The sequence below is a fragment of the Salmo trutta genome, chromosome 13 (assembly GCF_901001165.1).
Source record: "Salmo trutta chromosome 13, fSalTru1.1, whole genome shotgun sequence".
Taxonomy (NCBI): Eukaryota; Metazoa; Chordata; class Actinopteri; order Salmoniformes; family Salmonidae; genus Salmo; species Salmo trutta.
The window spans coordinates 66,960,326-66,986,283 of NC_042969.1; the positions used below are offsets into that span (position 1 = coordinate 66,960,326).

Below are 25,958 nucleotides of genomic sequence, written 5' to 3' on the forward strand. Positions count from 1 at the left end.
TATCCATGTAGCCCCCCGCCCTGCCCCTGTACTCACCTCCTTGGACGTCATAGACCCTCTGCACCCAGCTGCCCCTGCCCACAGTCTTCCACTCGGCCCGGTACCGGAGGATGGGTACACCCCCGGTGGCGTCAGGCTCCTGGAACTCCACCCTGGCTGAACTGGAGAACGGCTCCACCTCCCCGAGGGACGGGGCTGATGGGACATCTAGAGAGGAGAGGAATCACACATAAAGGTACTCATTTAACAACTACAGTATATTTCATTTCATGCCAACATTAAATATTAGATTCACAATATAGAAGCATGATGATTTTGGATAATTAGCTACAGATTGTTATTGTGACTGACCAGCCTGAATGAGGAGGAACTCCTTGGATTCTGTGCCCATCTCATTGGAAGCAGTACAGTTGTAGCTCCCAAAGTCATTCTCAGACTCTGGAGTGACCTGGAACAGAGGAAAGAATCAATGCATGAAAGAAACGCAGGGCAGCAAAGCATTACAAACATAAGGTGACTAGACGCTTGAGTCAGTTTGTTCCACTGTTGTTTGTCCATTAGAGATGCCTATTTTAGTCCTCTGTCTCTGAGCTTCCCTCTACTGAATAATGAAAACACACTCCACTCAGTCTCCCCACAATGGAACTGGGGGAGAACCCTGCAAATACTAGCTGTCACACATTAAATCTTTATGACATGTGGAGTGTTCTTAATTTAGTGTGTGTGTGTGTGTATTTGTGTGTGTCTGTGTGCTCATGCATGTGAATGTGTGTGTGTGTGTGTGTGTATCTGCGGGTCTCTACCTCCAGGTAGCTGGCTGTGGGGCTCTGGAAAACCTTGGTTTTGGTGACGTTATCGTTGGGAAGCTGAAACCCGTCCCTCAGCCACAGCATGGACACGTCACTGGGGTGGGCCAGGACCTCACAGCTGATGTTAGCTGCATTCCCCTCCCAGGTATACACTGTCACTGAGCCCTGGATCTTAGGAGCATCTATGGAGGAATCAGCCAGCAACGTAAATAAGAGATTTCTGTCTTTTCTCTTAAATATTTAAAAGAGTAGGCTTTGGCACAAACATTAGAAGCTGCAGGCAGTATGCCAGCCAGGCCTGACTAAGACTTTAAGCACTAGAGACAGTGGTTGCGTCCTTATTCCCTATATAGTGCACTACTTTTGGGAACCTATGGGCCCTGGCAAAAGTAGTGAACTATAGGGTGTAGGGCTCTGGTCAAAAGCAGTGCACTGTATAGGGAATAGGATGCCATTTCAGATGCAGCCTTGTGACATGTGGAGTTCTTACAGCGGACTTCCAGGTAGGCGGGTTGAGAATCCACTCCGATGGCGTTGCGTGCAGAGCAGAGGTACTGGCCAGCGTCGGTGAAATTGGCGTACTTCAGCGTGAGGGAGGACACACGAGCATCACTCCTCACTACGACGTTCCCATCCAGACTCTATAGGGCAGGAAATCATAGGGTAGCAAGCAACAAAAGGACCTCTGTTTGCAGTACATCAATGTTAACCTCATATCCCATTGTGATCCATGCATTATTGATAACCAATACATTATAACACTCTGTAGTTATATCATAGTAACATTGAACTCTGAGCCTGGAGACAAACCATTGTAGCATTGAGTGCTTTTCCTATGGCTGAAACAGCAAAAAGTGATGACACTACACACTTGAGAGAGACAGAGATACAGTAGAGTAAAGATCACAACCCTCTGTATTGTACAGTAGAGATGTGTACAGTAGCAGAGCACATCACTAATGGTAGAAGAAGCTGTATGGATGGAGCCATCAAGAGCTTTTCACATAATGGCTGTAGAGTGATGTGGCTGAAATCAGTTACAACAGGCTATTTAGGTCTCAGCCTGTTAAACGCTACTGGTGTCTAGTTGTGGTTCCTGTGGACAGGATAACATGCCTAGCAAGCACTTTTACACACAGCCTGCTGTGTGGTTCACTTTATCGTGTGAAATTCAGTGTTGAAATGCTCAGTATTGAATTATTTGTGTACTTTCCCAACAGCAACATACTGTCTGATGTACAGTTCATACATCTACTGTATACATATTATTGGGAAGGCATTCTAGACCCCAAGTTGATCCATGAAATGAATGTACAGTACATCAACTCATTGAGGTGCTTCTATTCCGTAGAATGAACTAGCTACCTAGTCAGTGGAGTGTCAACTGTCTCTGTAATTCTAAACTAAAGCAACATCATGCTGACTAAATGAAATGGTGGTTAAGACTCCAGCTTCAGAAGTAGAACCAAAGCATGTGACATGGGGAAGAGGACAAGAACACAGTGTGCCTATACATTCAAGACCTTGCCAATTAAAACTAGAGCAGAAACCCTGCTAATAGCTAACAGGATTGACGTTTGTCTCGAGATACACTACCTGACTTCATTAACACCAGATTCACAAGGTCTAAATAAACAGCCATGTACGTAACCTTTAGCGTCGGGGTCGGCTACTCTTGTTGTTGACACTGAACAGTCCGGTCTGGAACTCTCACGCCAGTCCAAACCACTGTTAACTCATGTTAGGTGTCGTAGAAGAGCTGAACTCCTGGCGACCTCTGCATTATATTTTGCATGGCTTTGAAGTTCAACACCCACACATTGTATGTGAACCATCTCATGAATGCCTCTGTGTTGTTCAATTAGCTACAGTGGGGACCAGTCTGGGTGACAAACTAACTAAGGTAGTGGCTCAAATGGCACCCTATTCCCTACAATGTGAACTACTTTTGACCAGAGCCCTATAGGCCCTAGTCAAAAATAGTCTACAATATGTGATTTGGGAAACTAACTAAGAGAAGAACAGCGCTCATTAGTTCTGTATTCAAACTCAACAGAAGCAGCATGTCTGGGGCATTAAATATACCTGAGGAAACGCTTCTATAACACAGGCAAGGCAGTCAGTCCCCTTTTCATTCCAACCCATCCGCCTCCTCCACCTCCTCCCTCCATCCCCCCACCTTCTCCAAACACTGACAGGGATAATTACATCACAGATGAAAGGGTGGCCAGAGAGTGTGACAGTGTCCTGCCAGCCTTGTGCTGCACTCACACATGCCATCCCTTATGTACAGGCAGGTCTTATTGTGGTTCTTGATGAAGCGATGAAGTGCAAGTGCCAGGTACATTAAGAAGATCTTGGTGTAGTGTAGATAGAACATTCCATTTTTGTTTTGTATTGTGAGGTCAAAGAGGGTCAACTACAACTCATCATCATGGCCAACGACTGGACAACCACATGGCAGACCAGACCATGATACACAATCTCAATCTGTGTCCAAAGGGAGAGCATCAATTTCTGTTCATTTGCAACACGAGAACATAGATTCATTAAAGTTTCATAACTGGTTTTCAACAAAAGAGAGTTTATTAATAATGCAGGGTGGTGGTGCCTATTGGAAACATCAAGCAGTTTTAGCTTAGCTCGATCATCGGTGTACCTGAGATCTTATTCCCTGGAAAGAATGGGAACAAACATCCTTCACCAGTTGTCTGATACCCGGCTACAGGTTTCAAGGAGAATTTTTCAGGCTGAGCGAAGCTATACTAATAAACCAAAGAGGACTGATAAGAGGTTCTCCATCAGTTTCCATGACTACGGCAACAATAGAAAACAGTGTTGAAGAGAACTGTAAAGCAGAAAATCAATATGGTGAAAGAGGATGCAAGGGCATGGTACATGGTAGATTGTGATGGGTATTGGGTATAGTATAGAAGCTATACCTTGTGTTGCTCGGGCCGAGTCCAAGAGGCCTGTAGAGGACACAGACAGAATAAAACAACAACAAAAAGCAAAGCAATCCTTAGACAGGAATCCTTATCCAGTACCTCACAGCTAGGACAAACAACACTGGACGAGCATGCCACTGAACAACACTGCCTCACTCATATACCGAACGTTTACCTGCTGTAGTCCAGTGAAATGGGCTAACGCTAAAACTATAAAACAATTAGACTCATCAACCTTTACACTCCTCAGTTGTATTAAACTACTCAGCATCAAACTAGAAAAAGTCTAACCAGCGGGCTAAAATAGTTATAATGACATCATTTCAACCAGTTTGGCCTGCTGGGTACATGTTCATGTGTAAATAATAGCTAGCATGGAGGGATGCTGAAAAAAAAAAATCATACAAACATTTCTCCACATATCATCTTCAAAATCGAATTATTAACAATTGTTTTCATGATTATCAATCATGATGAATCCACATTTAATATGAAGTTATATAATCAACACAAAACTTAACACACAATTCAGCACGACAAAACGTAATCAAACGTGATTGAAAAAGTATTGTCTACCTCTGAAATACATTTACTTATAGAGGATTTATTTTCTCTGAATTCTGCCATTCAGGTATTGTAATAAAACATGCTTTATGGGTTTCCTAATGTTAAGGAGAAACAAGAGGCATGAAGGAGAGATGATTGATAATGGACGACGGCGTAGTGATGAATGGAAAGGAGTATGGAAGCCAGACGACAAGCAAAATGGTAAACAGCTTTCCATCAGACGTAGAAAACAACCAAGTGTCCCATCTGCTGAAACGTACTGCAGGCAAAAAGGCCCAGAGCTCAATTCATTATTAATACAGTCAATCTTAACATTCCTTCCAGACCATCCTCTCTCGTTTAGAGCTGGACGCCTTCCAATCACTCATAGATGAGTGAATAATGAGTGAATAATGAGTGAATTCATCTGGCTTCTATTCTGGCATCTATCTTTAATGCGGGCTAACCTATACCACTGTAGACTCACTGCCTGTCATAAAGAAAGACAACATACACATCAAGAGACTAGTTAACACTGGGAAAGCTTTACTCACACTGCAGGGCAGAACCACACACATGAATAAACCAGACTAACAATACAGTATGTCAAGTTAAAGATACTGAGTGAAGACTCATCCTAAGTAGGGAGGGTCCAGATGAACATCTACTGTATACTGAGCCATGGTATGCGAAACAGGAGACACACACAGCAAGACAGGCCCATTTAACACCTACGTCAGAAAAGCAGTTTGGCTCCAGACCCCACAGCACAGAGGAGGAGCAGCTCAATTAGCTCCGTAATACTGGTGCTGCTGCTCATTATTACAGGACGCATAACTAACAGCACCCCTGGTCCTGGCTGGTCTGACACAGAACTGGGAGGTATGGAATTGAGTTGACACATATCACTGTCAGACCCATGTTTTATGTTTGTTTAAACAATGGGACATGGACCAAAAGCAAATGACTAGCTGATGGTGAGAGCTGTAAACACCATGGCATCTAATCAGTTTAGTGCAAACCAGCACTACATAACATCCCCCCCAGACAAATCTAATTTCCAAGCAGCACTCCTCATCCCCTGGGTAAGCAGTGAGCAGCGAGCGTCTCTCTCTCTCAGCTGTGATGTATGATCACATCACTGAAGGTGGGGGAGAGGGGGGAAGAGAGGCACTGTTGTAGAGGAGATTCTACAGGAGAAACACTCACATAACTATCTCACCCAGTACCACACAAAAGGCATCCTCTCTACAGTCATAACCAGCCCAACAGTATGGTATGGTTACAGGACAGGGGCAGTGTTTCTTTATTCATCCTGACTGGGATCAGTTAGGAAGCTCTCCATCATTTATCCTGGCAAGCAGCATTCCAACGGTCATACCATAAGAACAAACTGCCATTCAATGTCCAGAGAACCACACTGTACCACCACTGACCAGACAGGCACATACATGAGCATTGTGTTAGAACTGTAGCTAGAGAACAACAGCCTCTCTACAGTCTCACCCTACTGTACCAGTGCTTAGTAAGCCCTTGGATTGAAAGCATCCTTCTTTTTCAACACCGCTCCCTGAACCAATCATGTTATAGTGCAGCAGCCAACAGCATGCAGCAGCACCACATGATTGAGCTCTCTGATCATTCAGAACACTTCACCTTCAAATGGCTATTCCCAAGAGTTAATAGCTACTTTCCTACTCTCTTTACAACTCTCAACTATCTGAATACTAGACCGATCTCATTGTGTTTCCATGGAGCGCATTATCATAAATTAGGCAGCTCCAGTAAGATTTCATACACAGTAATCTGAAATATTCAATATCTGGTCATCTGTACCAAGTTTGAGCTCTAATGAGCTTTGAAGAAACACATTTTCAAGCGAGTTTGCTCCTCCTTTCCAGAGCCTGAATGTTCTCAGATAATTGCAGCTTGCAAACTTTGTAAATCAAGTATAATGTTTAATATATATTCAAATAACCCAGCCTTTCAGTTTGAGAGATAATATCCAAAGCCTGCATAAACATTTCAATTACATTTGAGCTATTAACAATTGTTACAACAAGTGCCTTCAAATAAGGAGGTTGAAACAACGACGTAATTACAAAACAAATATGAGTATCAGAGCACTAGAATAGAACAGTAAACTGGGGTAAACCTGTTTATATAATAGCTAAAACATACACTATCTTCTTGGAAGACAACGCTACCATGGCATGTGTGACCCACATTTAGGCTATTCTATGGGCTCAATCCTTTTGCCAATCTGATCATCTCAACTGCCATCTCAATGTCTATGTAGATATACAAATGTGACAATGTTCATTTGTCTGCTATCACTATCGTAAATGTGTAAGGAGAGAATGTGCTGTGTAGAATAAAAAAGAAAACGTATCCTTTATAAAGTAAAGCCTCTTAGGCTATAGTTATTAGTCATTACATACATTACCTAAGACAACAGTCAAACTCGAGAGGACGAGTGGAAGCTATCTGAGGGAATAATAAACTTTAACGCCCTGTCAACAGGGACGATGGCAATCCAGCACCCCTTTACACCATTTCTATGAGTACAACAGTCAGTAGACTGCAATGTAAAGGAACGTTAAAGCACTGAGAGAGGTGGCAAAGGTATATGTAGCGTGACACACTAGTGAACAGCACACCCCAGCATGCACATGCACACACACTTGTAACACAGACACGATTCTCACAAATATCCCTCAACACCAATTCCACATAGGAAAAACAAAACCACAATTGTCATGCTGATAGCCAATAAGCAAATACAACAGCACTGATTCAAATAATAGGCCCATATGAACAATTCACCATAATAGCTGGATAGATAGATGACTGTGGCATATATTTCATGTGAGAGTTGATCATTAGCTTACCCTTTCACCTGTCTCCCAACCCATTTGAACCACAGCTGCTATGATAAGTGTTGCTAGCATGGCAGAAATGAGGGACAGCCAGGTTCAAAAACAATTAGCAGCCACTTTCCAAATCACACTATCCTGGCTTCTTGCTAGTAAAGAAGACATTCCCTCCGGATCATTGCCCACGAGACCCACAGTGCCATGCCACAGCTGTGAAGGCCACACCTTAATGCTCCTGTTTTTAAATATGTTGCTAATGATAATTCATTGCAGGCTGCTAATAATTTCTTCATCCCCCACCATGGAGAGATGGCTATACCAGTACAACACAGGTGCAAACTCAGGCATTTTGCTTTTGGCTTCAACCTTGACAGAATGATTGATGACAGATATGAAATGAGACAGATCGTCTACATGTGAGGACAGAAAGTGACACTGAGCAGCAGTATGGCACGGAGCTGCCCCCATGGATAGAGACGGAAATGATCGGACCGGGAATGGCAACACAGAAATGAGGAGGTTCTCTTTTTAAGGTCCTTACGGTAACCGTTTTCTCTTCTGACCTCAGTAGACAAGGCAGAGGAAACCCCAAAAGTTTAAACACCCAGAACCACTCTCTTATGTAAGGACCAGTGCAACGCAAAAGTCAGGCTATATTTGGAAAATATGCCATTTTATAATCGATTTCATAAACCCTGATAAGATCATAGCTTGAGGATTTTCAAGGAATATTGACTGAAGAGCAGACAAGAAAATTCGATAAAAATACTTATTTGATTCTATCAGGGTTTTTGTCGAATCTCATACCCCATACGCAATTTGTTCCATCAATTGATTTTGTTCCATTTCTGTGCCACACTGATTTCATACCTGATAGATCCTGTTTAGATGTGCCTGCAGGGGAGAGAATGTAGCGAAGTAAACGAACCTTCCCGTGGGCTCCGCCTATCCACATTCCTCCTATCCTGTACAGGTACCTACAGCGTGTCTCTGATTAAATGACCCCACCCATTACCTGTCTATTGGACTAGATGGGATCATTGGTACTACAGGGAAGTAGCTACAGTGCCTTCGGAAAGTATTCAGACCCCTTGACAGTTTTTTCCTATAAATTAGCAAACATTTCTAAAAAAATGTTTTGCTTTGTTATTATGGGATATTTTGTGTAGATTGATGAGAGAAAAATGTAATCAATTTTAGAATAAGGCTGTAAATTAATAAAATGTGGGAAAAGTCAAAGGGTCTGAATACTTTCCGAAGGCACCGTATATGGACAATGTGGCATTGTATGAAAATATAAGATAGATAGATGACTGTATGTAGCGATCTGCAGGGGACTAGCAGAGGCTGCTATAGGGACATAGGTCTAAGCTGTTATAAGGACATAGGTCTAAGCTGTTATAGGGACATAGGTCTAAGCTGCTATAGGGACATAGTTCTAAGCTGCTATAGGGATATAGGTCTAAGCTGCTATAGGGACATAGTTCTAAGCTGTTATAGGGACATAGGTCTAAGCTGCTATAGGGGCATAGGTCTAAGCTGCTATAGGGACATAGTTCTAAGCTGTTATAGGGACATAGGTCTAAGCTGCTATAGGGGCATAGGTCTAAGCTGCTATAGGGACATAGGTCTAAGCTGTTATAGGGACATAGGTCTAAGCTGTTATAGGGACATAGGTCTAAGCTGCTATAGGGACATAGGTCTAAGCTGCTATAGGGACATAGTTCTAAGCTGCTATAGGGACATAGGTCTAAGCTGCTATAGGGACATAGGTCTAAGCTGCTATAGGGACATAGGTCTAAGCTGTTATAGGGACATAGGTCTAAGCTGTTATAGGGACATAGGTCTAAGCTGCTATAGGGACATAGGTCTAAGCTGCTATAGGGACATAGTTCTAAGCTGCTATAGGGACATAGGTCTAAGCTGCTATAGGGACATAGGTCTAAGCTGCTATAGGGACATAGGTCTAAGCTGCTATAGGGACATAGGTCTAAGCTGCTATAGGGACATAGGTCTAAGCTGCTATAGGGACATAGGTCTAAGCTGCTATAGGGACATAGGTCTAAGCTGCTATAGGGACATAGGTCTAAGCTGCTATAGGGCTGCTATAGGGACATAGGTCTAAGCTGCTATAGGGACATAGGTCTAAGCTGTTATAGGGACATAGGTCTAAGCTGCTATAGGGACATAGGTCTAAGCTGCTATAGGGACATAGTTCTAAGCTGCTATAGGGACATAGGTCTAAGCTGCTATAGGGACATAGTTCTAAGCTGCTATAGGGACGACGTCTAAGGTGGGATGGTAACTAGGTAGCTACTAGGTAGTAATATGAACTTCTATTAGCTAGCTGCTGCTCTGGGGCCATACTTAATCAGTAGAGATTAACCTGGCTAAGGGAACCTTGCCATGTTTAAGTGAAACACATCCCCTGAGTGTCCCTCTGCAGTGGGACACAGCCCCAGGCTGGCCTCTCTCTGTGCACTGCCTCTACTGTACCTGCTCTCCCTCAGTGAAGGGGCGCAGGCCGAAGCTCCAGTTGATGGTGGGGGTGGGGTCCCCTGACGCCTCACAAGTCAGAGTCACCTGCTCCTCCATCTCAGACGTGCTCTGGTTCAGCAGGAAGGTGATCTTAGGTTTCACTGTAGCAAAGGCAGACACACACAGAGCCATTATAACCAACCTGCAGTGACACTCACCTGTATGACCTACAGTATAGCTACATTCACAGTATGCACACACCCACTACAAGCAGCATGCAATCCCATAGTGACATCAATCACCTGCCAGATCTGATGCTAGTACTTAATACCCAGAGTTATAATCACAACATAAGCCCCAAAATAATCCAATGTTAAAATCCTCCCACTGTGAATAAGTATACACAAACCATGATTAACCATCACAAACCCGTCACATAGTCAATCATCTGTCAGCACCAAGTGAGAGGAGTCCCTCACCAAACACTCTAAGGCTGACTTCCTGTTCGCTCTCCCCAGCCTTGTTCTTAGCGATGCAGGTGTACTCTCCCTCATCCAGCTTGGCTACCTCCATGATGGTCATCTCTGAACCGTCCTCATTAAAGCTGTACTTGTCTCCTGACTCCAGAAGAACACCGGCCCTGGGGGAGAGAAAGGGAACACACACACACACACTGGTTATTCTGATTACAATCAGCTTTTGTGAAACGAAGAGAATCGGATTTGACGACACAGCTAAAATAAGTCTGCTGCTAACTACGCTTGATGAGAATTTTTATCTAATAAATAAATAACTTCCAAACAAGTATTTTTCCCTCTGTGAAGTAGGTCAAACAGACTTAATTCAAATTAGCTCAATTCATTGTTTACCAAAATAATGTTTCAGTGTGACATTGAATCGCTATTTCCGATTTAATGAGATTGAATATTTTGAATCCAGTCTTCAATCGTGATCTCGATAGTCTATACTAGAGAGCCATTTATTTATTGGCACTGACAATGACCCCTAGGTTCAAGGTTTGACCACAGATAATTACATTGTGGCCTCTTGGACCTTGAGAGAGATTGTGAGATTGAGGGCAAAGCTTATCACCTTGACTGCTGAGTTAAAATAGCTCTTCCCCCTTTACCTAACACTCAACCCCAAAGACAAGTGTCACATGGAGTTCACACCAGTCCTTTCCCTCACCTAGCAACAAGGCGAACAGCTCCTCTAACTCTTCTAAGAAGGTGAGAGCAGGTGAGAGCAACACACTACACTGCCAACAGAAAACCAAGGGCAGGGGACTATCACTCGCATTGGTGTTGGTGGCCTATGGGTTCCATGGTCAGAGGGACATCTGCTAAACACTGGTTAGTGGTATATCAGTCTACCAGCCTTGAGTGTGTGTGTGTGGGCGTGAGAGACTATGTGCTCCAGTCTTACCGTGCCCAGGTCACCATGGGCTCTGGGTATCCATCAGCAGCACAGGTCAAAATGGCAGACTGGCCCACGCCTGCTGTGGCATTCACCTCCGACTGCCACACCCGGATGGTAGGGAGCACTGAGGGAGGGACATTAACACACCTGAGACCAAGTTATTACAGCTGAAATCCAGCCCACAGTCATCTGCTGTCTAGGATGTTGATAGATGACTTAACACCACAAAATGGTGTCAAAACCATGAATAAAGTGACAAGGGAATAGAGCGGGAAGAAGAAGTGGGCTGACCATTGACGATGACCCTAATGATCTTGAGGTCGATCTCTCCCCGGGCCATGAGGCGGCCCTCACAGGTGTACGACCCCTCGTCTGTCTTCTTGATGCCTCGGATCTGCAGGTGGCTATTGGGTAGGATCTTAAAGCGGACTGAGAGAAGGATCAAATCAGAATTAAATTGTAATGTATGAGTATTCTGATTGAGGGATAAGAAAGGGCTTTTCAGACAGAGACCCCTTAACACTAAATCTCACTTTCTATGTAAATTCTTTAATTAAAGTGTTTAAACAGTTTCATACCCACCATTTATAATATTTGTCAAAGAATTGCTCAAATGGAACACTGTCTGACAGCTGGATAGGGACTTTTCTGACATAGTTGAGTAACAACGGGTGACAAGGCTGACAGTCAAAGAGGGGGGGGGGGAAAGTGGAAAAGGAAACAGGAAAAATGTAGGAACCCTTTAGCATTACACAATTCTGATAACTTTACCAAAATTCACAGGTTTTCCACAAATCCTGCTTTTAGATTTAAGCAGGAAATCCTGATACCTTCAAACGGGATTTCTGGAAAACATGGGAATTTGGGGAAAGTTACTGGAATTGTGCAACCCTACTCCAGGCTAAATGGCATCTATCTCACCATCCTTCTCCATCTGAATCTTAGCTCCTTTGTGCTTCCAGATGATGGTGGGGGGAGGGGAGCTGATGACGTCACAGACGATGTTGGCGTTGTCCCCTTCATTGAACTCTTGGGGGGAGGGGGCGTTCTTGAAGGTGATCCTTTCTACAGGACAAAATACAAGAATGTTAGTCAACCATTTAAAACCATGAAGAACATAATGGGTGTGTCTAAAATGGCACCCTACATGGTGTACTAGTTTTGACCAGGGCCCATAGGGTGCACTACATAGAGAATAGGGTGCTATTTGAGACATAGCAATGGGTTCATTTAACTGTTTTCCCCTACACCTCAGCCTCTTAACGGCCTTTATTCTAAACACATTAGCATGTTGTGCCTGTGGGAAACCATAAAGGGTTTAGATGATGGACGTCTGCTGATGCTTGGCGGTGTTTAGCTATAGAAACCATTAGTCAGAAGACATGCACAACAGACATTAGGCCTTGTCTTAATGGGCTTTGGAGGGGTTTATTGAACTGATGAAAAATCCATCTCCAGTTGAAAAACAGAAAATAAAGATATTTTTCCCTCAAGCCCTCAATAAAAAGTTTGAGCTTTTCCTTCAAAACTATACTGAAGGTTAAGAACATTTCAGCTTAGGGTTCTTAATATAACAATTTAACGCTCTGTGATCAGGACATCCCCCTGAGTTTTTATACTATGTCATAATGCAAACACACACTGGTTTTGAATGAGACATCTAGTCTGTGTACCAAATGGCACCCTATTCCCTAAATAGTATACTACTTTAGACCAGGGCCAATGGGACTCTGGTCAAAAGTAGTGCACGATATAGGGAATAGGCACTTGTCAAAAGTAGTGAACCTTATAGGGAGGGATTAGGCTGCCCTTTTGGACACATCCCTAGAGAATGAAGAAGGAGGAGTAGGTTACGGTAGAACTTGACGTTGACAGTGGCCTCCGCTGACTGGTCTCCGTTGGTGGCCAGACACTTGTAGGTTCCAGCGCTGTCCACCCCGGCCTTGTAGAGCGTGAGGGTGGACGAGGACTCGTCGTTTCGGGTTACGGTGATCTCTGGTTTGTTGGGCTCTATCCTCTCTCCGCTCGGCGAATACCAGTCAATCTCCTTTGCTACCCCAACAACTGCACAGAGACAAGAGACGGTTACATGTGTTTGTTTTTGTATCTAACTAGAATCATTACGATCAAACATTTCGCTATCACAATGTTGATCTCTAAACGAGACAAATAAAGAGCCAAAAAGAAGGCTATCAACCTAGGAAACAACCTATACACCTTATAAGAAATAGTACTCTGTTATCCTAGAGAAGGTTACAGCTACCTTGTTCCTGTCTAGTGGCCTGACACCTGTGGTCTACACACAGCATATCAGGACAGGACACAAAAGGTCACAGTGTATAATCAGTACTGCACAATGGGATCCAAACAATTCCAAAGAGACAGTAGTCTACTACAGTATAATGAAACAGGGGCAAGCTTACTTTCACACAGAAAGAACTTGGACTCTCCGACACTGATCTCTCCCTGGGTGGGGGTGATCTCCACTTCCAGACAAACTGAGAAGAGAACAAAATAGGGACATTAGACAGAGGAGTACTTGGAAGCAATGTTACGTTTGTGTGTGTGTGTGTGTGGGCGCGTGTGTGTGCGTGTGTGTGTGTAGAGAGAACATTTCATTAATGACATATGATATTAAAGCTTATGTCTACAGCGCTGCTTAAAATGTATAATTCGAGCACTGTGCCTGTGTCTCTCAGTGTTCTTCATTCACTCCTTAGCAGTAGTGTCTTTACCCTCTCTGCTAGCACAGCAGCCTGTCATGGAAACCACCAGTTCTGCCACAGCTTATCATGGCAGACACATTAGGAAGTTAGTAGGCTTTATTACTGCAACCACATGGACATAGGCTACTTCTCTGGTTCACCTGGGGTACGTTCCAAATGGCACCCTATTCCCTATATAGCGCACTAGACTCTTAGAAAAAAGGGTTCCAAAAAGGGTTCTTCAGGTGTCCTCATAGAATAACCCTTTTTGGTTCCAGATTCAACCCGTTTAGGTTCCATTTTGAACACTCTGTGGAAAGGGTTCTCTAAATGGAAACGAAAAGGGTTCTACCTGTAACCAAAAAGGGTTCCCCTATGGGAACAGCCGAAGAACACTTTTAGATTCTAGATAGCACCTTTTTACCAGGGCTCGTAGCTCTGGTCAAAAGTAGTGCACTATATAGGGAATAGGGTGCCATTTGGGACGCTGGCCTGGACGCCTCTACAGCAGCAACATCCTACTGTACACCATGCTCGGATGAACCAGTAGAAAACATATGAAATGGTAAACAAAACACAGCAAAGAGAGAACGGGCTGCAGAGAGAGAGAAAGTACTTTGTCCATGCCTAAGGTGATACAGTAGCCTCCATCTCAGCATGCAGGTAGTTAGGTAAGGTTTTACTGCTCTTATTGACAGTGGAGCAGCCAAGGGGGGAAATCTATTCCAAGACATGGCTCAGGCCTCAGAGAAGCACCTCTGGCAGATCGATTGAGACTTTATTTTATTGAATGGTAAGACCACGGTAAGACTATGCACTTGGCTGACACCTGCAGAGTAAAGCCTTGTTCACACTGGTAGTTTGAAGTGACTCAAATCCATTTTCTTTGCATATCCTATTAGAATCTCATATTTTTCCTGCAGTCTAAACAGGCAAAAAGCACATGGAATCAGAAGTTTCAAACCACATTTCAAACCACCTTCGTAGGTGGTTTGAAATCAGATATAAATCAGATTCCTGGCCATGTGACCTGTGTCTGAACGGTCATATCGGATTTATCTGCCCTTAAGTGATATCTAGACTGTTATTTGGTATATCTTGTTGCTTTATAGCTATACTGTTAACAGTTTGACAAGAACGTGTGGTAGCTAACTATCTTGTTAATTGATTACAAACAACGAGGGAATGTGTTAGCAGGCTAAACAGCTACCTAGTTAACTAGTTGACTGCTGTGGCTAGCCAAAACCGACTCGTTTTGAAAGTCAGATCATCTTATCGTTTGAGGCTTTACAAATGTTCTTACACTATGATTATGAACATTCAAAGCAACAGGGAGACTTCCATGGCAGGCATTGTTGTCACCTTAGCTTGCTAGATGCTACACTACAACTTCTGAGTGCACACACACTCGCCACTACTATGTCAACTAGCGTAGCCATGTCAGTCTGAACACATAAATCCGATTTAGTCACTTGTAACTTGCTGTTTGAACAGTCAGAATACCAGAACAGATTTGAAAAACAAAACTGATTTGAGCATTAATAAGGCCTGTAGTGTGAACAAGGCTTTAAAGACAAGGGAATACAGATCAACCATCTCCCTAGTGATAGTAATGTGCTGAGAAGAGTGGGCAAACCCTTACTGAAGGACTGCAGCATATTTTATATATATTTTTTACCTTTATTTAACTAGGCAAGTCAGTTAAGAACATTATTATTTACAACCTACCACGGCCAAACCTGGACGACGCTGGGCCAATTGTGCGCCGCCCTATGGGACTCCCAATCACGGCCGGATGTGATACAGCCTGGATATCAATCTGTATTTTTGGACATTTCCTATAAAATATATGATTGCATCAGAGGTGATTGATGTGAGATGTTGTCTGCCAACCATATAAGCCAAATTCATCAACCCAGAGAAATAACATTCTGGAAATGGCACTTCAAATTTGTAACACTGTCAGCTCAGCTCTGATATCAGATTTATAGAGCTCCGTATAGCGAAGAACCATACATCATCAGATTTATAGAGCTCCAGATAGCGAAGAACCACACATCATCAGATTTATAGAGCTCCGTATAGGGAAGAACCACACATCATCAGATTTATAGAGCTCCAGATAGCGAAGAACCACACATCATCAGATTTATAGAGCTCCAGATAGCGAAGAACCACACATCATCAGATTTATAGAGCTCCATATAGCGAATAACCACACATCATCAGATTTATAGAGCTCCAGATAGAAGTTAAGAGCCATACATCATCAGATTTATAGAGCTACAGATAGAAGTTAAGAACCATACATCATCAGATTTATAGAGCTCCAGATAGCGAAGAACCACACATCATCAGATTTATAGAGCTCCAGATAGCGAAGAACCACACATCATCAGATTTATAGAGCTCCAGATAGCGAAGAACCATACATCATCAGATCTATAGAGCTCCAGATAGCGAAGAACCACACATCATCAGATTTATAGAGCTCCAGATAGCGAAGAACCACACATCATGAGATTTATAGAGCTCCATATAGTGAAGAACCACACATCATCAGATTTATAGAGCTCCAGATAGCGAAGAACCATGCATCATCAGATTGGGCTAGTTATCACAAAGTATCCTGGAATCGTTAAGACAACGAGCGGCATGAAAGCAAACTGGTTACACAAACTGTGTAGCCTACCCTTGGAAGAACCTTGTGCCAATCAACTTCATATCAATTCTATGGGGAAAACACGCTACTTATAACGCAGCTTTCAGTATGATGAATCCCATGGCTAATTCGCACACTTGGAAGAAGAACTTAAGACACATCAAAATCAAATTTACATAGAGCTGTTTTGAAATAAACAGCATCACAGCAGAAAGTATACTCATAACAAATGTCTGTCTCCATTCCACTTCACAGGATAGATTCATACGTTCAGCTTTCTTCCACACACCATCAGCACCACCCACTTCCGACTGGAGAAGACAGCCCTCCGAGGCCAGGCAGCTATCGTCTCATTCACCAGCCTTTCGTCTGGTTATCCCGAGTGATGCTGTGAGGAGCCTGGTGAGAGGGCCAATATGAGACCTTGTCTGAGGGCCAATATGAGACCTTGTCTGCGTCCCAAATAGCCCCCTATTCCCTATGGGCCGTGTTCAACAGTAGTGCACTATATAGGGAATAGGCTGCCATTTGGGACTCAGCCCTGACCTATCAAAAGGGCTCCTGCACTAGCTAGTTTTCTCTGAGGAGCCTCTGTCTGGGCCAGCCCATATGGAAGTTGCATGGCTATAATGGGGTCTCCACCGTCAAGAATAGCGAGTTCTGGAAGTAGTCATTTCCAATATAGGGCAGGCAGAAACGTCATAAACCAAGCAAAACTAACCTCAAGTACCAAGCAGTAGATTAAATATGCATGTCTGGTTGGTGAGACATGTAATCCTTGCCCTTGTGATACATACTGTATCTCTGTGTGCAAACATCTGAGCTTCATATGACCAGCAGAGTATTAGCTACAGATGTTCAGTAAGATTAGGTTATATCACTCTGTCATCCAGTATAAGCACATAGCACAGAATGAAAAAACAACGGTAGCTAGGTATCATGGAGGTTATCCATTAGTGCATGCAAGATTAGCTTGCTTTTGAAATGTAAATAAGCCTAATTGTGGAGGGTATTATTACCAGATGGGTGATATTAAGGATCTGGCTGTCAGGCTGTCTAGGCTGCAGTAGACTGGATTAGGGGGAGTCAATTTGCTGAGGCACCCCACAATCAGATTTCTGAGAGAGATGGGATCAGCCTCTAATACATGAGAAAAGATAGGCTCTAGATACTGTAAGTTATCATAAAGCCTTCTCTGACCATGGGAACTTGAAACCAATGTAAGATTGAAAGAGGAGAACAATTTATAGTTTACAGTAGATAGGGGGCTTTAAGACTAGATCCAAATACAGTATACAGTCAATCCCTGACTGAGCACAGTGGCTAGTAGATAAATGTTATCTCACAAACACACACACACACACAGAGAGAGAGAGAGAGAGAGAGAGAGAGAGAGAGAGAGAGAGAGAGAGAGAGAGAGAGAGAGAGAGAAGAAGAGATGGGCTGCTTCAGCAGTGCCAGTGCCAGTGAGTCCCATTATGTATGGCCCAGACAAGCATATCTCCTCTCTGTTTTGCTGGCATTGTTTTTGTATAGAAATAAGGTCAGCCCAGCAGCAATGATCAACAACACAGCAGACTTTAGGCTAAAGAAGGTAACCACTGGAGTTTGAAAAAAATATGTTTGTTTTTTTTGCTCCAAGAAATCAATGATGCCTGCCAGCCTACAGTGTGATACAATAACTCCATGTGATTTAAACAAAAACAAAAGTCCCCTTCACAACTGGGCAGTGTATAGTTTTGGTTATGGATACTGCCAATGGTTATGTGTATGCTCAATAATCCATTAACCACTTCCCTCCCTTTCACTACTGTAAGGAAAGACCACTGGAGTGGAGCAGAGAAGCTTGTCCAATCTGCCAACATGGAAAGAGCATGATAGCGCTCTGCCTCAACATTATTCATCTACTAAAAGCAACTGTTATAAAATGATTCATGCGTAACAACACTTTTCATCTCCTGCTGCATGGCAAACACACGGCGACGACAGAATAATGAGAGTCCCAAAAGATTTTCTCTCCACATAGTACTAGTGCTGTCACAATACCAACATTTTACTAATGATACGATACCAGGCCAAATATCCTGATACTGAGTAGTATAGCGATACCACGAAGGGAGGTGAATCAGTTGGCATAGCGTCCTGTTCGGCCCTTCCCCAGGACGCTTTTCCCGTTTTCGAAACGTTTTGCGCATGTGCTACTAAAAAACCTAGCGCTGAAATTCACATTGAATACAACACACTGAATTTAACTTCACATTATTCAGTGTACAATAGAATAATGCAGAGAATAGCTGATTTCCTGATATTTGTAAAGGCCTACCTGTGATTTGACTGGAGGAATGGGAGTAAGGAATATACAGTACATGCATAATGATCTGCATGTCATTGTGGCAGTAAGGGGAAAACACTGCATAATGATCTGCATGTCATTGTGGCAGTAAGGGGAAAACTCTGCATAATGATCTGCATGTCATTGTGGCAGTAAGGAGAAATAACACTGCATAATGATCTGCATGTCATTGTGGCAGTAAGGAGAAATAACACTGCATAATGATCTGCATGTCATTGTGGCAGTAAGGAGAAAACACTGCATAATGATCTGCATGTCATTGTGGCAGTAAGGAGAAATAACACTGCATAATGATCTGCATGTCATTGTGGCAGTAAGGGGAAAACACTGCATTAAATCTTCTTTACTCTTGAGTTAACACAGACACACACACACTCTTCCTCCCTTCCTTACACACTCTCTCTGTCTCATAAACACACACACACACACCACTCTCTCTCCCACACATACAAACACTGCTCCCAACTTTTAAAATGTTAGGCACCAAACAGAATTTAAGAAGCACCAGAAATAAATATATTTTTGATATAGTTCAGGCTTACATTAGGCCTATATGAATCCTACGTTTGAAGCACATCTCATGAGTAGCAGACTTTTTTCCTTTCTTCCTGTGCCAATCACATTTTCCTAAACCTATTGTCCAGTTAGCAGGTTGTTAGCTAGCTAGGTAACATTACTGAACAACGTTGTTTTATTATCAAACCAATAATTAGCAACCCAGGATTAGTTTAAAATGGCCGCGACATGGTTTGTGAAATGATATCAAATGGGCGCAAATCCAGATAGAAAGAAACAAAGGCATCTCTGGTAATATGAGTCATCATTTTTTTACTTTTAAGCTAGCGACAATACGTTTTCTTTGCTGAAATTCTGCAAACATGCCTGTCGAGATTGGTGCTCCATTGCCCCTCTCTGGCACTCAGAGGCTGCATGACAGTGAACTTGCAAAGTGTACTCAGACTGGCCTGTGATCTTATAACAGGAGATTGAATGATACATTGCATCAACATTGCTCGGTCTGCGCATTGCTCCAATGTAACATGTATAATTCTAACAACAGAAGACTCATCTGGGTCTGCATCCCTGCTTGCCTTCACGCTAAATTACTTTTTGGGGGAAATGATGGAGGAATAAATGTGCATGAAGACCGGACAGAGAGATGCAGGTGAGTGAGGGCTGGTAGGGAATGCAGCTGGCTGATTACAGCTGCCACACATGACATGATATGCACATAAAATTGAAGTGGATATTAATGAGCCTGCGCATATAATAAACTAGTGGCCGTTGCTTAAATTCAACTGACTTTATAAACATTTTATAACAGGCACCAGCAGGTTCTTTAGATCAGTAGAAACGGTACTACGGTATTCTAAAATGTTGGTATTATAAGTATTATGATGTTTTAGTACTGTGATATTACCGTGGTACTGGTATAACGTGCAACACTACACTGCACATAGTACCACTACATTGCACATAGTACCACTACACTGCACATAGTACCACTACACTGCACATAGCACCACCCCCAATTCCCCATCGCACTAATAGATGTACAGAAACACTGCTGTCGTCTACCCAGAGTTGTGATTTCTCACACATTTAAATACTTCCGAACTGCGAACTCTAATAGATTCTGTTCACAGTAGCTCCACTACATAGAGAGCGATGAATTGAGGGCATACTAATTGTTTTCCTACCAACAGTTCACTTCAAATAAATGAAAGTCTACAGACTTCCAGACATTGTGCTAATGCTAGTTAGCAACTTCCTTCAAACTACGCACATCCATAAAAATGGTATCCACAAGTTCATCTGACTCTGGGGAAGTAGATAAAGGGCCTCATCACCAAAATCCCAAACTATCCCTTTAATAGGAACCCCCCTTCCATATAAAACAAGAGGCTTGTATTAGGGCCATACCAAGAAATGGATGATTAAAAAGATAAAACCAACTCAGTGAGTCCTCACTGACTGCACTGAAAATACTGTCTGCCTGGCTGATCTAAGATTTCCTTTAAATTGAAAAGGCTTTCATCGCTGTAAATCAGGGGAGCCTTTTCCCATCAGAGAGAGAAATAGAGGGGAAAAGAGAGAGAGATGGAGAGAGAGGCATGATGAGAAGGAGGAGTGAGGAGAGAGTGGAGAGAGAGTAGTAAAGAGAGAGTGAGGAAAAAGGAGAGTGTGTGAGCTTTGAGACATGTACAACTGATTAGCATTGTTATGGATATAACTGTATTCATAATGTAATCTAGTATGCAAACCCGTGGGTAGCATACACATTATTGGAGATCTAGCCTATCGTCAACATAGAAATGAATAATTCTAGTCCTGATCTCCCAGACAACAAATTAAGACTTGTTCTATTGACTCATGTCTACAGACTCTCTGAGAATGTGGAGATGTAGTGGATTGTTAACAGTGAGGGCTAGGCTAAGCTTCATAGCCTTCAGGGAAATCTAGGCAAAGTACAGTAAGAGCTTTTTTTTAGGTATAGAACAGAGATACTGTAAAACAGTAACACAGGAAGAATCCCAACACAAGAGGACTTGGCAGTGTGACATATCACATTAGCTATGGGGATTGACACATTTGGATCCAGCCTGATCATGCAGCCCATAGTTGACAGCTGGCAGTCTCTAATAATGTAGGGCTCTATGAAAAAATGCATCTCCATTCTGAATAGGCCCTACATGCATTTCCATCCAATATTAGAAAGTGGAGGGGTTAGTTTATATCAGAAAATGAATCAATATATTACTTTGTATCCTGTTATACTGTAACAATGAGCTCTGCTAGAGGTTTCTGCAGCAGTGGCTGATCAATTCACATACTAGGAACTGAGGAGGGAGTAAAGTAGCCCAAGGGTTTCTTTCCTCTTTCTATTTTACAAGGGCAAGTTCCTTGATGCCCCGCTCCAAGATCCCACATTCCCTTAGGGATCCCTCTGTTACTTAGCAGCAGCATAGGATGGTGGCATCCTGTGTGTGTGTGTGTGTGTGTGTGTGTGTGTATATATATATATATATAAAGTCTATAGAGTATGGTAATGAACTAATGATGACCATAGTGTTTGTCCTCTTTGAGAGGCCCATAAACTTCAGTATTTAGTACTAGGAAGAAAGTCTAGGCCAGTGGTTTCCAAACTGTGGGTCAGGACTGTGGGTCAGGACTCACTTGCGGGTCACAGCAGGGGTTCGGGTGGGTCGCGGGATAATTATTTAACTTTTTTTAAAATACATTTTTGTGATGGACAAACGCTTTCAGTGTAAACTAAAACGACTAAAACCAAATAGAAAGTATGTAGAAAAGATGATGGACATATATTTTAAAATAGCTTATAATCTTTGAGAATTTACAATAAAAAAGATAAGCTAGACAGGCCCCCATTGATTTAGTAATTATGTTTTAACATAAGAACACAGGATTACTCCAGTGCTAGCTTCCCTACACTGGCTTCCTGTTAAGGCAAGGGCTGATTTCAAGGTTTTACTGCTAACCTACAAAGCATTACATGGGCTTGCTCCTACCTATCTTTCCGATTTGGTCCTGCCGTACATACCTACACGTACGCTACGGTCACAAGACGCAGGCCTCCTAATTGTCCCTAGAATTTCTAAGCAAACGGCTGGAGGTAGGGCTTTCTCCTATAGAGCTCCATTTTTATGGAATGGTCTGCCTACCCATGTGAGAGACGCAGACTCAGTCTCAACCTTTAAGTCTTTACTGAAGACTTATCTCTTCAGTAGGTCCTATGATTAAGTATAGTCTGGCCCAGGAGTGTGAAGGTGAACGGAAAGGCTGGAGCAACGAACCGCCCTTGCTGTCTCTGCCTTGTCGGTTCCCCTCTTCCCACTGGGATTCTCTGCCTCTAACCCTTTTACAGGGGCTGAGTCACTGACTTACTGGTGTTCTTCCATGCCGTCCATGGGAGGGGTGCGTCACCTGAGTAGGTTGAGCCACTGACGTGGTCTTCCTGTCTGGGTTGGCGCCCCCCCCTTGGGTTGTGCCGTGGCGGACATCTTTGTGGGCTATACTCGGCCTTGTCTTCGGACGGTAAGTTGGTGGTTGTAGATATCCCTCTAGTGGTGTGGGGGCTGTGCTTTGGCAAAGTGGGTGGGGTTATATCCTGCCTGTTTGGCCCTGTCCGGGGGTATCATCGGATGGGGCCACAGTGTCTTCTGATCCCTCCTGTCTCAGCCTCCAGTATTTATGCTGCAGTAGTTTATGTGTCGGGGGGCTAGGGTCAGTCTGTTACATCTGGAGTATTCTCTTGTCTTATCCGGTGTCCTGTGTGAATGTAAATATGCTCTCTCTAATTCTCTCTTTCTTTCTTTCTTTCTTTCTCTCGGAGGACCTGAGCCCTAGGACTACCTGGCATGATGACTCCTTGCTGTCCCCAGTCCACCTGGCCATGCTGCTGCTCCAGTTTCAACTGTTCTGCCTGCGGCTACGGAACCCTGACCTGTTCACCGGACGTGCTTGTTGCACCCTCGACAATTACTATGATTATTATTATTTGACCATGCTGGTCATTTACGAACATTTTAACATCTTGACCATGTTCTGTTATAATATCCACCCGGCACAGCCAGAAGAGGACTGGCCACCCCTCATAGCCTGGTTCCTCTCTAGGTTTCTTCCTAGGTTTTTGGCCTTTCTCAGGAGTTTTTCCTAGGGAGTTTTTCCCAGCCACCGTGCTTCTTTCACATGCATTGCTTGCTGTTTGGGGTTTTAGGCTGGGTTTCTGTACAGCACTTTGAGATTTCAGCTGATGTACGAAGGGCTATATAAATAAATTTGATTTGATTTGATTAGCCATGGAAAAATGCATAGAATTGCAGGAAAGTTGGCTTTAAAACTGCAACATTATATTTCAGCTCCGTGGCAAAATGTGTAGAATTGCAAGAAATGTACTTCAAAGGAGTAGTTCACTATTTTACAATTTGATGTTAGATGGTTCCTCACCCTGAAAGTAGATCATGAGCCAGGAGAAACTTTAATATATGGTTCAGTTTTCTGTAAACAGCAACTACAAACCTCAGCTAACTTCAGTCACCACAAGTTAACAATCAATGGAAGTGAGCATGTATTAAAAAAAGGATGTCTATATACTTTTCCCCTGCTCAACTCTTATGTTGGGTTGTGAATCAAAAGACACCTCAATTGGTGGGTCACAAAGCAAAAAAGTTTGGGAACCCCTGGTCTAGGCAGATGTCATAGGCCTACACAGCACTGTACCTCTCTCTCATATGTTGGCTTCCCAGGGGGCTGTGCTCTGCAGCCCGTGACATTTTCATCACTCTCAGAGCGTCCTTCCTCCAGGAATACAGTGACTTTTTAGAAAAAGAGCTCAACATTACTAATGGGATTTAGGCTAATCAGCTAAACTATGACCCAGATGAGAAGGTCAACTTTATATGTAGACTTTGCCCTGTTTTCTCAGCCTCTAGTTTTCATAGAACACCTCTCTGGGCCTGTATTCATAAAGCGTATCAGAGTAGGAGTGCTGATCTAGGGTCAGGTCCACCCTGTCCATATAGCCTACTCTTAATCATTATTAACGATGTGCACTGAGAGTTGGGAAGCAAGTTCAGGGAGTGAGTGTTAATGAAAAAACACAACATAAACCAAAACAAGAAACAACGCACAGACAAGAAACAGACACAATGATGCCTGGGGAAGGAACAAAGGGGAGTGACAGACATATTTTTTTATTTCACCAGGTAGGCCAGTTGAGAACAAGTTCTCATTTACAACTGCGACCTGGCCAAGATAAAGCAAAGCAGTGTGACAAAAAACAACAGACATACACATGGCATAAACAAACGTACAGTCAATAACACAATAGAAAAATCTATGTACAGTGTGTGCAAATGAAGTAAGGAGGTAAGGAAATAAATAGGCCGATAGTGGCGAAGTAGTTACAATTTAGCAATTTACACTGGAGTGATATAAGTGCAGATGAGGATGTGCAAGTAGAAATACTGGTGTGACCAGTCGTGATGGATCGGCAGGGCTCCGTGTCGATAAAGGGTCCAGGCCAATTGACAAGAGAGGTATTGTAGTTGGTGTACTTCGTTTGCTAGCCGGGAGATGGGCCTAGCTCGAGGCTAACTGGTGCAAGGGCGTTAGCCACAATAGCCACTCGGTAGCAACTAGCTAGCTGCGAGGATCCGGTGTAATGGTCCAGAGCTTGCGGCAGGAATCCGGTGATGTAGTGGGAAAAAAAAGCAGTCCAAAATGATCAAGGCTGATATCACGCTGTGCAGACTGGCAGGTATTATCCGGACTAAAGCGGCTAGAGTCTGAGCTAAAGGTAAAGAGAGCTAGCAGTGGCTAACAATGACTAAATAGCTAGTAGCTAATTAGCTGGCTAGCCCCTAATGGAGGTTCCAGTTATAAGGTAAAAAAAATAGCAGATTCGTACCACATTGGGTAAAGCGGGTTGCAGGAAGGTATATTTAATTCCAAAATGGAAAAAAGAGATTGAGATATATACAAAACAACTCCCTGATGCTTCCCTTTGGTGAGGCGTCATTCTGTAACGATGTGCGCTGAGAGTCGGGAAGCAAGTTCAGGGAGTTTTAATGGAAAAACACAACATAAACCAAAACAAGATACACGAACAACGCACAGACAAGAAACAGAAACAATGACACCTGCTGAAGGAACGAAGGGGAGTGACATATATAGGGCAGGTAATCAAGGAGGTGATGTGTCATATTGCGCTAATGCGCATAATGATGGTGACAGGTGTGCGCCTTAACGGGCAGTCTGGTGACCTAGAGGCCAGAGAGGGAGCACACGTGACAAACGAATCCCAGATCAGATTCAGCACTACTACTCTGAGACGCTTCATGAATACAGGCTCTAGATATGTTGTTATTAGGATTCTGCATTGAGCTTTCCTCCCGTCTTGTTCCACTAGCAGTGTGTGCTCTGGGTTTAATCATATTATCTATGTGCCTCACTGCCTCCTTTTACACATACAGGTCAGGGACAGGGACAGACAGATTCACCGGACAGTATCTTCAGTCTGTAGGACTGGTCTGGCAAACAAACTGTAATCCACAGAACTCCATGCCTGCGTTCCAAATGGCACCCATTGGGCTCAGGTCAAAGGTAGTGCACTATATAGGGAACAGGGTGCCATTTGGGA

At 43.2% G+C, this 25,958-nt stretch overlaps 1 protein-coding gene across 10 annotated transcripts in view; it reads right to left on the minus strand.

Annotated features, from left to right (window-relative positions):
• The window catches only part of LOC115206376 (neural cell adhesion molecule 1), a 108,544-nt gene that overhangs the window by 15,207 nt on the left and 67,379 nt on the right, over window positions 1–25,958 (minus strand). For 4 of the 10 annotated variants that reach the window (XM_029773238.1, XM_029773240.1, XM_029773241.1 and 1 more), the window contains exons 2-14: window positions 13,500–13,574; window positions 12,931–13,140; window positions 11,998–12,141; window positions 11,368–11,505; window positions 11,083–11,200; window positions 10,137–10,297; window positions 9,676–9,818; window positions 8,050–8,073; window positions 3,752–3,781; window positions 1,300–1,450; window positions 804–991; window positions 352–448; window positions 37–207 (exon numbers count right to left, since the gene is read on the minus strand). In XM_029773238.1, coding sequence (XP_029629098.1) covers window positions 37–207; window positions 352–448; window positions 804–991; window positions 1,300–1,450; window positions 3,752–3,781; window positions 8,050–8,073; window positions 9,676–9,818; window positions 10,137–10,297; window positions 11,083–11,200; window positions 11,368–11,505; window positions 11,998–12,141; window positions 12,931–13,140; window positions 13,500–13,574 — 1,650 coding nt within the window. The remainder of the gene's footprint in view (window positions 1–36; window positions 208–351; window positions 449–803; window positions 992–1,299; window positions 1,451–3,751; window positions 3,782–8,049; window positions 8,074–9,675; window positions 9,819–10,136; window positions 10,298–11,082; window positions 11,201–11,367; window positions 11,506–11,997; window positions 12,142–12,930; window positions 13,141–13,499; window positions 13,575–25,958) is intronic. The other 6 variants (XM_029773245.1, XM_029773243.1, XM_029773248.1 and 3 more) reach the window with 2 other exon arrangements.